The sequence below is a fragment of the Anomalospiza imberbis genome, chromosome 9, assembly GCF_031753505.1.
Source record: "Anomalospiza imberbis isolate Cuckoo-Finch-1a 21T00152 chromosome 9, ASM3175350v1, whole genome shotgun sequence".
In the NCBI taxonomy this organism is placed as follows: domain Eukaryota; kingdom Metazoa; phylum Chordata; class Aves; order Passeriformes; family Viduidae; genus Anomalospiza; species Anomalospiza imberbis.
Genome location: NC_089689.1, coordinates 27,257,281 through 27,273,476, shown reverse-complemented (window position 1 = coordinate 27,273,476; position 16,196 = coordinate 27,257,281). Strand labels below are relative to the sequence as shown.

At 45.4% G+C, this 16,196-nt stretch overlaps 1 protein-coding gene across 1 annotated transcript in view; it reads left to right on the top strand.

Annotated features, from left to right (window-relative positions):
* PLPP3 (phospholipid phosphatase 3) overlaps positions 1 to 16,196 on the top strand; it is a 44,245-nt gene that overhangs the window by 10,669 nt on the left and 17,380 nt on the right. The window contains exon 2 of the mRNA XM_068198845.1: positions 13,754 to 13,911. Within this exon, the coding sequence (XP_068054946.1) occupies positions 13,754 to 13,911 (158 nt within the window). The remainder of the gene's footprint in view (positions 1 to 13,753; positions 13,912 to 16,196) is intronic.

The following is a 16,196-nucleotide window of genomic DNA, read 5'->3' as shown; positions in this document are numbered from 1 at the left end:
CCTAAGGCTGGTTTTGGAGAAGAGGATTTTCCCTTTAGTGTCAGGGTGAGGTGTCAGGCAGATATTCTCATTAACACTCCCTTGCTGCAAGATCTGCTGCCTTTTCTCTGAGGGGTGAAATTACCACCTTGGTGCTGTTTGTGGGTCGCAGCTGGGTCGGTGCTAGAGCAGAGATCCTGCCCTGGGAGCACCACATCCCTGCCTTTTGTGGGAATGCAGGATTTCGGGGCGTTTGCAGGTCCCAAGGGACACAGGAGACCCCGGTTGCCTGTCAGGGGCTGTGTGGATGTAGCAGAGTTGTGCCCTGAGCTTGCAGACAGAGTGGGCAGTGCAAGGAAATGCGTTTTATTTCTGTGTACAGTGAGACTTGAGGTCTGTCTTGAAGGCCTCAGAGAGTGATGGCCTTGGGGTTGCATGGAAAGCTCACAGCAGTACTTGGAGTCAGACCCTCTTGGTGATGTGTGCATGTCCAGACCTCATGCCTGGTTTTTTGATGCCTTGTCTGGTTTCCTTTCAGTTATGCCAGTTTAAGAAAAACAAAATGGTCAGCTCACTGGTGTGCCTTAATGTCACACAATGGAATGGTCTGGGTGGGAAGGGACCTTAAAACTCATCTTATTCCAACCCCCTGCCATGGGCAGGGACACCTTCCACTATCCCAGGTTGCTCCAAGCCCTTTCCAACCTGGCCTTGGACACTTCCAGGGATGGGGCAGTCACAGCTTCTCTGGGCAACCTGTGCCAGGGCCTCACCACCCTCTGAGTAATGCCAGCTATTGAAGGCTGATTAAAGCTATTGTATAATTAAGGAGAACTCAGCTCCTCTGTTCACAATCCATGATTAAAGGATCTTTTGAAGTAATTCTGCAATACTTTCTTGTTCCCTGCCTTTCTCTCCTTCATCGTGGAGAAAGTTCCTCGTGCTGAGGGTGCCCGGCTCGGCGGGCTGAGCGCTTGGTCCGCAAACCTGCTGGCAGAGCTGGCTGCTGCCAAAGGCATCCCAACATTAAAAAGCCCTGCAGAGGGGTGGAAGGGAGTTCAATCTCAGGATACGCTGATTTGGAAAGGGAATCCAAACAAAGAGGCTTTTCAGCTGAGGCTGAGGCTTGGCTTCTCTCAAGGGCAGTTTGGGCTTGAGGAAGCATCCGGGAGGCGGCGAGCGGAGCAGGAGTAGATGCGCTGGGTGCCGCGCGGTGTAAGGTTTCCCAGCACAGCCTGGTTTTGTGTTACAGGCTGGGGAGCTGGCTCTAAGCTCTCCTCTCCTCTCCTTTCTTTTCTTTTTTTTTTTTTTTTTTTTTTTGTTTTACCCCCCTTTATTTTATTTCTGTTGGAAACAAAGGAGAGGTTTAGGTTTTTTGTTTTTGTTTTTTGTTTTTGTTTTTTTTTTTTAATAAAGGTTCCCATCCCCTGCAGGTTTGGCGGTGCCTCTCGCTGTTGATGCTGGAGGGGGACCCTTTGGTGACTGTGACCTGGAGAAACCCTTTGCAGGGTCCCACGCAGGCCTCACAGGGATGTTCTGTTTTGCTCAGAAAGCTCAGCCCTCTCAGGGGCTCACTGAGGGCACTCTGGCAGGAGCTGGCGTTCCTGAGGGGACAGGCACCTCGTAAAGAAGTTCTGGCTCAGATAAGAAGTGAAATGAGGTGGACGCTGGGGCACCTTCTGTGCAGCAGGAGGGATGCAAAGTGGAGGGGGTGTCTGCCAGGCCCCTGTTCCCATGGCAGCCCTGTCCCTCACTGTGACACCTCTGGTGCCACCACGTTCCAGCGAGGTGCCAGGAAGAGCTGAGCGGGGAGGAGGCGCTACCAACCATCCCAACCAACCAGTTGGGGTTTTTTATAGGCACCAGATGGTTTTAATAGAGGAAAGCTGAACTTCTTATGACCCTTCCCCACAGACGTTGTTTGTTGTTTTGTAATTGTGGCCGGCACAAAACCCTGTTCCAGAACCTGCAGTGAATCGAGAGCTTGGTGCCTTCTTCTCCATCCCACCATAAACCCCCCACTGTCCCCATGCTCCTCTGCCTTCCCTCACTCCAAATGATCTGGGGGAAGCTGCTGGGCATGGAAAACTTGAGGCTTTCCACTGATCCCTGGCTAAAGAGATTAGCAAGAGTACAAGCTGGAAGAAACCGAAACATCTAAAAGCAAAGCACAAGGAAGCAATAAAATGTCAGGCCCTGTTTTCTCTGCTGGTTGATTAAAAATTCTCCTGATAAGCAGGAAAGCTTTCATGGCTGGACAAGACCTGTATCGTGTCAAATGCAGTGAAAGGTTTATTAGAGAAGGATAAAGCGGTGCGAGCGTTGGGTTGTACTTGCAGCCCTCCTGGAATTGTTATCCTCCAGGGCTGAGGAGCAGTGTTTTTTGGAAAAGAGAAAGTCAAGCAGAAGGAGATGAGGCCTGGGTCTCCATGCTCCCCATGGGAAAACCATCAGCAGTGACAAACCAGTGAGCTTGGAGACCTGTGCCCAGCCAGTGCCAAGATGCTCCACTGGGCCCACGGTTTCCCTCTGGCCTGAGAAATCTTGGGATCAAACACAAGACAGGAATGACAAAACAGGAAAACAAAAGGCTCACTTCCATGCTCTTGTGTGTGACTTCCCAAGGTTTTAATTGCCAAGGGCTGCATGGGGAGCCAGCTGGCTGCAAAGGGATGCAGATCTCCAGTAAGAGAGGCAAAAGGATGCAGATTTAAAGTAAGAGAAGAAAGGTTCTTTTTTGTTGTGGGTTTTTTTTTTAATCTTTTGTCAGAGAAACTTAACAACTGTTGTGTTTTCTTACAGGAGATGCAGTTGTGTGTACATATCCCCTTCAAAAAAATAAATTAACACTTTTAGTTACCTACTTCCTCAGCTCCCCCAGCTGCTCTTGAAGCTTCTGCTGTTACTGTTTTGCTACCTGTAGGAGTAAGAGGGTGCAAGCAGCAGGAAAGCAAAGTACAGAGTGCAAAGGGTGACTCAGTTTTATAATTTTTCTCCTTGGAGCAGAAAACCTCTACTTTTTGCAAAGGGAAAACACAGTAGGTGGTTTAACTTGCAAGCCTTTGGCCCATGCTCCAAGAGATGTGCATTTCCCTGCAGATGTGGTACACAGTGTCAGCAGGATCAGGCCCACCAGTGTGTGGCCCTGGGAACAGGCTGGACAATCCCAATTTTACTGCCAAAACCTTGTTTTTATATGATAACTTGGAAAGAGGGAATAAAGGCCAGCTTAAAGTTATAATAATAATGATAATAAAATTAATAATAAAAACGCATGGGCTATTTGGCACGCTGGGTGTATAAATCTCGACATTAGCTACCTGTGAATCATCCAGCAGCACGTTAATTGGTACCCCTCAGTAGATGAGGATTTGGCACCGGGTCTGCATGTAATTACAAGCCACACACAGAAGGACACAGGCAGCTAATGAACTCCTGCCAAACTCCAGCTCCGCTCCTGCGGCTTTTGAAGTCCGCTGGTCTTTCAGCGTTTTGTATGGTAAGCTCTGAAAGGCATCAAATCACTCCTTTGACAGTGTTTAGAAAGGGTTGGTTTGTTGAATAACCCAGTCCCTCCAAAGTCCCAAATCTGAGAACTGGAGCATCTATAGGCTCCTTTCTCAACAGAGCAGTAAATAGGCTGGAAATAGAGGACACCCCTGAGGAGCTCCTGCCTTGCTGACAGGAGCCAGAGGGCTCTGGTTGCCATGATGGGCTGCAAGAAAAGAAACTATTTCCACTTAAAAAATACTTCAAAACAATCCCACCAATGGGATGCTTTTTTTTCCCCAAGCCTCGTTTCAAACTGAGGCTGTGCACAGCCTCTCTCATGGGTTTGCAGTTGCACTGGTGTTCTGAGTGAGGTGGTAAAAAGGGTTTTTGGAGGGTTTCTGCCCTGTTGGGAGGGCAGGTTTTCATGGGGCTGGGTTTGGAAGGTCATGGTTCTTTTTCATGGATGTTTTGCTGCTGGGATGGGATTTGAGCCCGAGCCCTTCTCCTCCTCTTTTCATGTCTGAGGTGACAAAGGGAGTAGTTGTTGAGATAAAAACAATTTCCATGAAAACCTACGTTTTTCAGGCAAACATACCAGGCAGGTTTCATGGCAGTACCATGGTGAAGAGGAATAATGCAGCTTGGCACAAAGCCCTTCCAAATAAAAAAAAAAGGGGGAGGAGAGGAAACAGAAGAGCCTTTGTCAAAATTAACTGCAATAAAGAAAAAGGGACTTCTATTCCCTTGGGCTACTTCAGCCTTCTTTCCTCAATTTATTCACACGTTCCTTGACAGCAGGGCACAGCATTGTTGCAGGAGGCTGGAAATGGAAATTGGGAGTTGTCCATTTTTGTTTTTAAAAGGCATGGTACATGCTGTGTCCCTCGAGTCAGTGTGAATAGAGCCTTGGCCCTTGCCTGTGCCATTCGGATGTGGCCCAGTTCATCCTGTCCCTTAAAGAAACAGGGTTATGGGATGTCACCTGTCTGCAAAATGCCGCTGTTATGGGCAGGTGCATGGGAAAGGGGCTGGGGTGACAAGGTGGCTGTGCCCACCCTGCCTGGCCCTGTGCTTGCAGAACACGGTGGTGAAGTTTTCAGTGCTACTGTTACACTGGATTTGCAGAATTTTCAGTTTCTTAGAGGGATAAAAGCACCCAGTAGTCTGAGATGGTGTGCAGCACAGAACCATGCTGTCACCAGAAAAATCTGTTCAGCTTTTAGGGACACCAGTAATTCACAGGATCTCATCCAGGGGCAGATGGGCCAGGGTAGGTAAATCCTTATGTGCAGCATGGGGTGGACACCTCTGTCACTGCAGGTGATGTCTTGCCTCCAAAATACCCCATTCCCAGCTGCTTTCCATCAAAACTTCTGTGGGCAGGGAGGTGTCAACATGGCCAAGGCAGCAGTTGCCATACCTCCTCCTTCCCCTGCAAAGTCTCCTTTCACCGTAATACAAAGCTATTTTAATTAGGAACATGTTTTTTATTTATTTTTTTTAACATTACGAGCACAATTTCAGATATATCATGTATTGCTATACATTAGGATGTCACTCTGTGCAGTCAAAATACAGAGAAACAAGAAGAATGGTAATATTACACTTTTTTAACCCATTGATAAATAGGCAAAGCCTTTCAGAGCTCTGCTCGGGGGACCACCAAGATCAACCCCCATCACTTTAAGGGCCTTTGGATCACTTCCACCCACGTCTCTCTGCCTTTCAGCACTCTGGGCCGTGCTTTATGTCCTGGAAACTCTACCAAATCGCGACTACCGAGGGGGAAAAGCTTCATTTCCAGTTAATCAAGGGAGTTGTGTAATACCATTTTCTCCTGGGGAACTTCCAGAAAAAAGAAAGGAGGAGAGGAAGGAGGGGGAGAAAGGGGAGCATTACATAAAGCAAGTATATTAAGAGGAAATAAATTATGAATTAAAAGTGATTAGTGAACTTTTAAGGAAGAGGTCAGAAGTGCTTTTTGGAATACAAACTTTTTAAGCTTCCAGTGCTTGTATTGGGTTACAGAGTTATAACCCAGCCTTATTTGTGCAGGTGGCTGCTGCTTCAAATCCGAAGAAGGATTTTGCATTTACAATAGGTACATTGACAGAACTGGGTCAAAAAGCTACTGGTGGCAGGCTCAGGGCTATGGCCAGGGGCTCTGCTGCCTCCTGCACAGGGGCAGTTGCTCCCAAAAACATGCTTAATTACAGTGGCACTGCCTGGCCACGGTGCTCAGGAAGTTCAGTGATGAAGTTTGATGAATTTTTATTTAAGAGACCTAATGTTGACTAGGCTAACTGGCTTTATTTTTGCTTCATACGGTTTGTGTCTTTACTGAGTTAAAAATAATACACTTTTGTTGGCTGCATTGCATTGGCTACAGTTTTAAATGTCTACCTGTTCTTGTTATTGTTTGGGGTATCTCTGCAAAGAGAAGGAGCCAGGATTTCTGTTTTGGCGTGTTTGGGGCAAGAAGCTAAGATAAGGAATTTTTGCTTGCTATTTTATACATTAAAACAGCACCTACAGCTCACAAAAGTGTCCTTTTGAGTAGAGGGTGATGAATTGGTTAGATGGGGCTCTAAGCAACCTGATCTAGTGGATGACATCCCTGTGCATGAGTTGCACCTAGGTGATTTCTAAGGTTCCTTCAACCCAATCTTTCCTATCATTCTGTGATTCTATATCAGTAGAACAGGGTTGTGATTATATGGGGAAATATTAGTGTTCACCCAGCCAGTGGGGTGATGGGGACAAAGGGGAGCAACTGCTTTGCTCAGCCACCAGTTTGGCAGAAATCTCTTCGATTCCCCCCAAAAGAAAGGGGGTGTTGAGGGTTGCTGGGGCTGGGCAGTGGCCCGAGCCCTTCCTCGAAGGCAGAACCCAGAGGAGTGGTGGTGAGAGGCTCGTTCCAAACCCTGCTGACCAGCAGAGCAAACCCTGCTCGCTCCATTTATAATTGAAAACATCATAGCCACCACAGTGTGTTTTTCACACAAGCTGTTGGTCTTCACCATTGCAGAGTTCACAGGCACATCTTTATTTTTTTTAATTTTTCCCCTCTCTTCAAGCTGGGTCATCCTAGGTCAGGCTTGTCATATCTGTGAGACTTCCAAAGCACATGGATGTGCAGAGGTGCCTCAAAAGGTGTTGACACTTTGGGGTTTTTATGAGTGTTGCATTTTATCCCTTGCTGTAGACAATGGGAAATGATGGCTTTGTTTTCATCAAGTTTGGCTGGAGCTGGTGGTGGATTCCTCTAGGTAATGTCTTTTATATTCCCCCTCTCCAAATTTGCTGTTTCCATCATGTTTGGCTGGAACTGGCTCTGGATTTCTTTTGGTAATGTCTTTTATATTCACCCTGTCCAAATTTGCTGGTTGGACAATCTGGTTTAAATCTGTTTTACCCCACAAATGCAGAATTTTTTAAGGACCTACATGTTGTGGCTTGGGTAAGACCTTTTGTTCTTATTAATGCATCCTGAAGTATTGAAAATAAATGTGCACTTTAATATAAAGGTTTTTTAATGCATCAGCTCATGCCAAACTCCCACGAAGATCAACTTAACACTCCTTGCAGAATTCCCTTCTCTTTCTTCCTCTGTATGTGGTCCTTATCTTTGAAAATAGGTGACAGCTACTCCCTAAAAGCACTTTTTCTCCAAGAAAAAAACAATGGCAGCATTCCTGTTCATCTGGAGCTCTTGGAGCGTGAGGCTGGCACATTGTGCTCCAGCCACATGAGGAAGTATTTCTACTCTTGGTTTCAAATCCAGAGGAATTTGCAGTGCAAGAGGATAATTTGGCATTTGGCTTAAAGCATCTGTGACCAAGAACCATTTTATAATGATATTCACCCAGAATGTCAGCGTTAATAAATATGCTCCAGGTTGCACAGGGGGGTATTAACCACAGAGGATGAGTATCACAGAATCATGGAGTGATTTGGGTTGAAAGGGACCTTAAAGCTTGTCTTTTTCATGGACAGGGACACTTTCCACATGACCAGGTTGCTCAAAGTCCCATCCAACCTGGCCTTGAACATTTCCAAGGATGGGTTTGGGCAGCAGGTAGAGACACCTGTCACTTCTGACACCTTTGCTGGTTCCTTTGAAAGGCACTTCTCAAATACCTCTGCAGCCTGGGGTCATTAGTGTTATGTGGTTGTCCATATAGAAAATAAGTATTTTTTGCTTCCTTCTTGTTTGCTATTGCACTAACAGGCATGAGAAGATGTTTTGCCCAGTGTTCCTGATTATCCAGTTCTTACTAAAAACAAAGAAACAAACCTCAAAAAAGTAAGAACCCAGAAAATATCATCTGAGTCAAAATGAACCTTTGTCTTCCACTAGGAAGTCTTTTGGAATCTGTAGCATCTGGTGGACCTAAAATGGTGAGGTTTGTTTTGAAGTTCCTACGATTTAGCTGAAAAGTAAAAAATAGTAAAATGGACAACAAAAATGTCACTCTCTTCATAGGAAGGATCCTAGACAAATTAATATAGATGGAGCAAATGTTAATGGGAATTACGTGAACAAACCTACAGCAAGTAGAAAATTAATTAATTTTAATTTTTTTTTTTTTTGTGGAAACCAACCCATTGTGCCCAATAACTTTTCCAAACAGGTCGAATCAGAGAAATGCAATATATACTGATCCTCGTTTATAGGTTCTTTAGTACTCTAAAGCAGGTACCTGTTTTACCATAAAGTCTAGGGTTTGTTTGTGTGGAGAATTTTCTCTCCTCATGTGTCAGCTGAGAGTAGTGGAACTGTAATCGAGCTGAATGGGAATCTGTTTTGCAAACAAAGGTATTAGATGTGTTTCCAAAATACAGGCAGATGCACAGATCAGTCTGCTGGACTGCTGGAATCAAGGTGAAGAACATTTAAGACTGTGCAGGTAGTAAAATAGTAGAGCTGATGGTTAGCCCAGTTGTCTCCTTGTCCTAGTGAATATGTGGTCCTCAAATATCCAGACTGAGTCAAAAAACATTGGGATGGAGGCACATCACTGATGCTTTGAAAATCTGAATTTAATAGCTTGATCCAGTCTGCAGTAGGATCCTTATTTTGGTTGATACTGGGCTGCAGATCTGGTCCCTTGAGATTATTTTTTTTTTAGCTGACCATGTTCCTCCCATTCCTTCAGATACACCCAGTGCTGGTGCAGAGCTGGCTTCTTTTTGATTGACAGCACATGCCTGATACGACAGAAACGTGGAAATACTTCTATTCATTGGGTTATTAACATATATTTATATATTTATACATGTGCAGTGTAAATTGGCTTCAAGAGTTGCTCGCTCTTGCAGCAGTTGCCAAGGCTGGCCTTGCAGTGCTGCAGTTCTTCTCTGAAAGTTTTGGGAAGCCAACTTTTAAAGCTCCAATAAAAGCCTACCGTAGGCTAATCTAGTTTATATGCATTTTTAAATATGTACAAATATTGTAAACCAAATAAGGTTTATATGTACCCAAGATCAGCCACTAAGTACTTCAAATAGAGAGCCTGTCTTTTGTAGGTACCCAAATATTTACAGTGTGACTTGAGTAAGGAATTAGATACCCCACTCAGCCTGCCAAATTAATTAATGGTCTTTTTCACTTATTTAGGTAGATGTCTAATCTAGTGAAACCCTAACACCCAGGGCCTGGATAGTGGCAGGCAAAAGCATCATGGAATACTTGTTAGAAATTACTGTTGCTTTGTTGAGAGACCCAGCAACATCCCACTGACCTGCAGGGTTAAAAACCAAAGATTTAATGGGAAAAAAAAACCCTAAAATCCATCAAAACAAGATGTTAAAAAAAGGAAAAGGAAAAGGTGGTGATGTGGCTTAATTTGATGCAAAGGTGAAGGCTGGGCAGGGAAGATGAGAGTGGCCTGGGTGGGTCACTGCACAAATGCATCTTGCCTTACACTCCTTCCACTTTTTGATGAGTGGCCATTGAAAGCTTATCCCCTTTTTAAATTTTCCCCCCCTATTAAACCTGCACAAGTGATAAATTTTCAAAGACTCTGAGATTCAAAGTGCTGTACCCAACACTGAGCCCTTTTTTCTCCTGCCTTTGATTTTTATGCACATTTCAAGCTGGTCAGAGAGTACATGGGGGTTTTGTTTAGGCTTGGTGCTGGGGTTTTAGCTTTCAAGCTGCCAGCCTTCCCAGGATTATTGCCTATTAAATGCCTCTTCATAAAGGTGCTGACCAAAGAAAGGAATATTCTTTCCTTGGTGCTAGACTTCCAAACTCGATTGGCTTTATTAAATGGAAAGACAAATAAATTTAAACCCTGCTCTGAAATACCTTAGCACAGGACACCAGCAGTTAGAGGTCACCAAGTCACTTGGACTTCCTCCCAACAAAAGCAACATCATTTTTCAATGTCCAGCTCCACAGCATCCCGCAGTGCCTCACACAATTCCTCAGTGTCCACACCTGCTCCATGCCACTCGGAGTGGGGCTGAGCCTGTTTGGATGGGGCAAGATCAGTCCCCGAGAGAATTCTGTTATGGTTTGGAGCCATGTTTGATCTCTTACAACAGAGCTGGATAAAAGCTTGAGGTTGGGATTTCCTTGTTCTGTTATTGAAGCAAAAAATCCCCATTGTACAAGGAAAAAAAACTTTCTTTCACCTTGTGAAAGATGTTACAGGTCAGAAGGTAATTTCGGCACTGTTTACCTTTATTTCATTGGAAGAAGCAAATCCCTTTGTTTTATGCTTTAGTTTCCCATGAGATGGGGGTAGCAGCCCTGCTCTGGTTGCACATCTCCCTTTGGATGTGCCAGTGAGGTGTCCATGCTTTAGGACATGGTCCACAGGCTTCTCTGTCATTTCTCAGCATGGAAATACCAGTATTGAGGAGGATGTTAGGCCCATCTGCAGCATTCCTAAAGATTTTGCAGTCAGTCTGCACATGCAGGTGAGCTGTACCCACAGACAGAATGACCAGATAGTACCATTTTTGGAGAAAAATGAACATCCCCAAATCAGTGTAATTTTTTTGCCTGCCCTGTACATCTGTCATTCACTTCAGTGCAAGTCACTGTTTCCTGAAGTGAACCTCTTGTATCCTCAATAGTTTGGTACCGAGTGTAGGGATGGGAAGTGGTGGAGGTCAAAGATTTAACACCTTTATTGGGTTCAGCTGTTGAATCCGTAGATCTGCAGCCAGGGATGCACATTCTGAATTGCCTGTTAAAATGCTGACTCAGAGATGCAGACTGGGGCAGGAGAGGAGATGAGGACAGATGTTCCATCCTCACACTACTGCCCTACTCTGCTTACTTTCCATTTCCAAGGTGTGTGGGCTGTAAGCCCCACTTTTGGATCCTTTTGCCTCGGGCAGATCTCCTAGTGAGAATAATGTCTCTGTGGTGTTTTGTTTGAGGCATCCCAAAGGCATTTCTCTCTCTGTTTAATTTTCTGTTTTCTTCCAGACTTCACTCTGTAGTTTTTTTTCTGCAAGGCCCATGCTCTGCCAGCCTTTTGGCACCACTACAAGTTTCTCCGTGCTGGAGCCCCCTTGGCAAAAAAAGTGTGGGTGGTGACCTAGTCCCTCAGACCAGGGAAATATCCTCCAAGAAATAACCTCATGGAAGAAGAGCCATCTCGAACATAATTATTGTTTGCCATGGGCTGGGGTCTTCCATTCCTTGGGTGAAAAAGCAGCCTCTCACCCAGCCCTCAAAATCAAAGGCATGTTATGTCTTCTAAGTAATATTCACTCAGTTATAGGGAGTGTGTTTATGTTTCTCATGTAAAAAAAATGGGAGGGGAAGGGAAAAAGAAAAAAAGGGAATCTGAGGTTAGTGTTTTGCTGGAAAAATATCAAGACTTGATTGGCAATATCCCACTAAACCACAAGTTTGTAGGAGAGAAAACAAACCCATTGGATTTTCCAAACTATGCCTATGTGCTTTATGAAAATGTGTCCCATATAGGTCACTTACGCTCTTAATATAGCTGTGGCAAGTGTACATATAATTGAAACACGGAAATACTACCCCGTGCTGCTCAATGAATGAAGGAGAAACAAATCTTTATTATTCCTGGGTTCACAGAATATATAGGAACACTGTTGTCTCTTTTTTTTTAATTTTTTTTTTGAGCCGGTTTTAGCTTTCAGATGTATTTTATTGTCTGTGGGAACATGTGTTTTACAGACCTGTCATGTGAAAGCCATTAGCAAGAGGAACTGGAGGAATAACAATGAGCCACGTAACCGTGGTGTGTCTACTCCCCGAGTTCAACCCCGTGCCGCCGCTCCGCGCGCGTGCAAAACCGGATCGCGCCCAGCGACCTTAGCGCTTCTCCCCTGCCATTCCTCATCTGGAAACCTAAGGATTTTTTAAGTGGCCCATTAAAACGGGATTGCTGGCATCACAGGCAGGCTTCTGGGGCCAAGCTGGCTGGGCATCAAAATGGTTAAATCATGGAATGAAGATCAGCTGGATTCACACGAGATGGCCAGTTTTATTTACCAAATCTGAGCCGGGCGGGCAGTTCTGGAGCTGTTCCTCGCTGGTTCACACATGTGGTGGAAACTGTCCCTCCTTACCAAGCAACTCGGGGCCTAGAACTTGCAATTAACCCATTTCCAGAGTTTTTCAGAGGATCTGAAAGGGGCCCTGAGCAGTGACCTAGACCACTATTGAGTACCTGAAAATTTCACTTCAGTATGTGTTGTCCCTGCTCACAGGCGATGGAGTTTTTTCTTAAGACTAACAAAACCCTGTAGTAATCCTGGCTTAGGCAAACCCATTAACATATAGGAAAAGCAGCCAAAGTGAAATCCAGAGAGTGGTCCATGTGGAGAACATGGGGAGCATTATTTTGGTGACACTTCTGAACAACATGCATGGTGCCCTTGCTAATCACATCTAGCAGATGGTGTTCACTGCAAATGTACTGTGGACAGCTTTGGGTCAGACCCAACAGCGCTTCATTTTTTATTTATTATTTTTATTCATTTTAGAAGGAAAAACCCTCTGATGTCTTTGACTGCTAGCTGTGTAAACAAACCCACAGATACTTAAGCAAGTTAGTGGTTGACAAGTATTCCCTAATGCCTTCTGTAGGATCTGGGTGTGAGACCTGTTGTCTTGGCTCAAGGACAGCTGGAACCACTGTGCATTTGTTTTTCCCCTTACCTAGGTTTCGCTCTGCAAATGGGAGGAGGGTTTCCTGTACCTTGTGGCTTGTGATTTACTCTGAACATAGGTTTCAGGGAATTTGGGGCTTGGTTTTGTGGGGATGTAGTGCTCCTCTCGATGATGGGCTTAACACCAAAAATGGATGGGGAAACTGAGGCAAAGGGAAGGAGGGTGCCCTGCCCAAGGTGACATTGTGGTTGGGAAACACCCTTCTAGGTTTGAGGCAGTGCTGTACTTGTCTGAAAAACTTGAAAAAATATGGAGTTACGGACGTGCCACAATTCCCAGGTGTGCCCCCCATACTGTGTGTCCTGACCCATGGTCTTGAGCAGATCTGCTTCCTGACTGGTGCAAAGATCCAGCCAAGCTTTACAGACACAGGAGTCCTGCTCAGAGAGTTCCCAGACAGTATTTAAATCCCAGATTTCACGTGGCTTTACTGTGATCGAATGGCTCTGATGGGAGTTCATCAGAGCCTGTGTGGATGCTCTGGTCCTTGCTCTGGACACCTTGGATGGGTGTCCCACAGCTGGCCAAAGCACAGGGTTGGTGCATTAGTAGGTGCAAACACTCACAGAAAGCTGTCAATACACCCTGTAAATACAAAGAGGAGTGAGCCAAGGAAGGCTTCAAAGGCAGAGAAGTGATGGGGATGGGGAGTAGCTGGCCAGGTAGGAGAGAAGCCCTGCGGATACTCGATCCTGCCGTGTTTGTTTGCACAGCTCCAGGCTGCTCTGCCCGGTGTGCTCAGAGGAGCGTCGGGCCCTCCCCAGAGAAAAGTGCCAGATTGGTTTTCATGGCCTTTTGCAGAGGGATTGCTCCAGGGGTCCGTTCCTGTAAGTTAATATTTGCAGCGCACAGGGCTTAACTGGAACCAGGCTGCGCAGACATCTGATAACCATAACAGAGGAGATGCTTTTTCCCTGCAAGACCAGCTTGGAAAAACAAATCCCAATGCTATTCTCTTTGGAAAGACAGCGATATGGAAAGAAAAGCACCAGGAATGGTGATGCGTGGTTTGCAAGGGGTCTTGTAGTTGAATCTTGGGGTTTTTTTGTGAGCTGCTTGTTTTTGCCTGTATTGCTGATTGGTTTGGTTGTTGTCTCCCCTTCTTTGTAGCCGGGTTGCCCTTCCTCATCATCGAGACAAGCACAATCCAACCCTACCAGAGGGGCTTCTACTGCGACGACGACAGCATCAGGTACCCGCAGAAGAACGTGGAAACCATCAACGACGCGGTGCTGTGTGCTGCGGGCATCCTCATTGCCATCCTCGCAGTAAGTCCCACCTCCAGAACCTCCTCCTCTGTCCTGTGAGGGGTTTTTAGCACCTCTGTCCTGCTAATGCCGCCACAGTATCTACCGGGTGCACATCTCCTCTGCCATTGTGATAGTTTGACTTCTGTAAGCATGGAGTTGCAAACATTTACAAATGAAAGCTTGTAATGAGAGGAATGAGATTACTCTTGAAGACTGTAAACAGGCCCAAAGCTGTTCGGGCAAGTCTGTGAGCTTCACAAGAACTTTTCCACCCTCCAGTAGGAGTTCAGAATAAGAGGCAAAAACAGTCAAGTGTCAGTAAAGACTTGGCATGGTTTGTCCCTATTCAAATAACTCGTGGAATTTGCCTATTTTATAAGGTTTAAAAAACAAAGAGAGGATACATCTTTTCAGCTAACCAGTGCCTGGAAATTTTAACTGGTTAGTATTAGGTTTTTAAGAGATTGCATATTACAGCCGTTTTTAAAAGACAATTAAAACCTTCCATGGGGAGCATGTTCCCAGAGTCCTCCCTGTAAAATGTAGTTAATGTCCCACCTTCCCAGTGCCTCTTCATTTTCCTTCTGCCAGTTTTTCTAGAGCTATGTTAGGAAATTATTGCATGGCAAGAGCTTTATTTGTCATGCAAAAAGCTGAGCTCAGCCCAAAAAAAAGTTGAGCCTCCTGATGCCCACGTGTGCCTGGTCTGGGGCAGAAGACAAGAGTTGTCTCCAGGTTGTTGCTTAAACACTTTCAACTCAGATGAAATTCCCCTATGAAAAGTACCTACATTTTCCTTCTCACCTGCTGCCAGAACAGCTCAGGTGGTTTCCCAGAAGTGCCACCTTCCTCTTGCTCCAGCTGGGAGGGATGGAGGTGGAGAGGTCAGGAGCACTTGTTCTCCTTTCACCTTTGCTTTCATGGAATGTCATGGGCAATAGATATTTTATGATGGCACAGTGCCTGCTTTGGTAATACCCCGTCCTCAACCTTGTGTGATGTGAATATCTCCATCATTTCCTCATCTCTCCATCATTCCCTGACATGCACACACTCAGCAAAGCAGGTCCCCAAAATTGCCCTGTCCCTCTGCCCCCTCCTTCTCCAAAACAAGCCCAAAAAGTGCCAGGCCCCCAATTCTATAAACACAGCAGAATTTCACCCTGCAGGTGAATGACCCCTGAGTGTGGAAAAGCCATAAAAATGAAATGAAAAAACCTCTCATTTTCGCATTACTGCCGGAGCTATCGGCACGCCAGCTCCATGCAGAGTGTGCTTCTGATCCCTAATGAGGCAGTGGCAAATACAGGAGTTGGAACAGAAACTGGAAACATAATCAGCTGCCTGTGTGATCCATCAACTCTCTACCACGAAATAGCAGGTCAATTAAAAGAGAATGAAAATCCCCAAAGAATTGGATGTTTCTGCCCTGGTTTCACTGTGCCCACAACAAATGTAACTTAATAAGGTAAATTCAAAAGCTCAGTTATTTGCTGTTGAATGACACAAATGGCTAACGAGGAACTGAAGCAACAGATTTCTTTGCTATGGCAGCCTGCATGGAAAATTCAAGTCAGCCTGACCTCCTTTTTCAGATGTAACCCAGATACCAGAATTACTGTAGCATAATAGGAATTCCTTCCAAATCCACAGAGCACTGAGTGCGCTCCTTGCGCTCACATCATTTGCCTTTGGAAGGCAGGGCAGTGGTTATGAGCACTTCCAGGGAGCTGGCTTTTGGGATGGAGCAGCCAAAATTTCACGCCCTCGCTTCACGTGGCGTCACAGGCAGTCTAGCCTGGGGTAAAAAGGTCCAGGTCATGTTTTAAGTGGCTTGAGGACACCCAGAGAGTTTGTTAAGTAAACGGCAGAGGCGAGCCCTTTGCTTCCTTCAGGATGGGAGAGGACATGCATTTGGTTTTAATATCTGTGTATTTACTGACTTCAGGCAAATTTCCATGCAGATGACACTGGAGAGGCTCGTGCCCCTGGGCTGTGCACTCTTATCTCTCTCCTGACTGCTCTTCGTGCTAGAAGGTGGTTGATGTGATGTTGGTGGTCCCTTGGATGGTGGGAAGGGGAAGGTGGCACTCCTGAGCTTTGTAGAGGTACCACTGTTGTGGTACCATGTCCCCACACCTGATAGGTCTTGAAGGGCTATGAAAAATTCCTAATTAAATTAATTTTCTAGGTGATTTAAATGACACACCTGGATTAGCTGGCTGTTTTACAGTTGAAGGTGATACGCTGCAATGTGATTAGCACAGAGAATGTTACACCAAAAGCAAGTGGCTAGAAAAGCT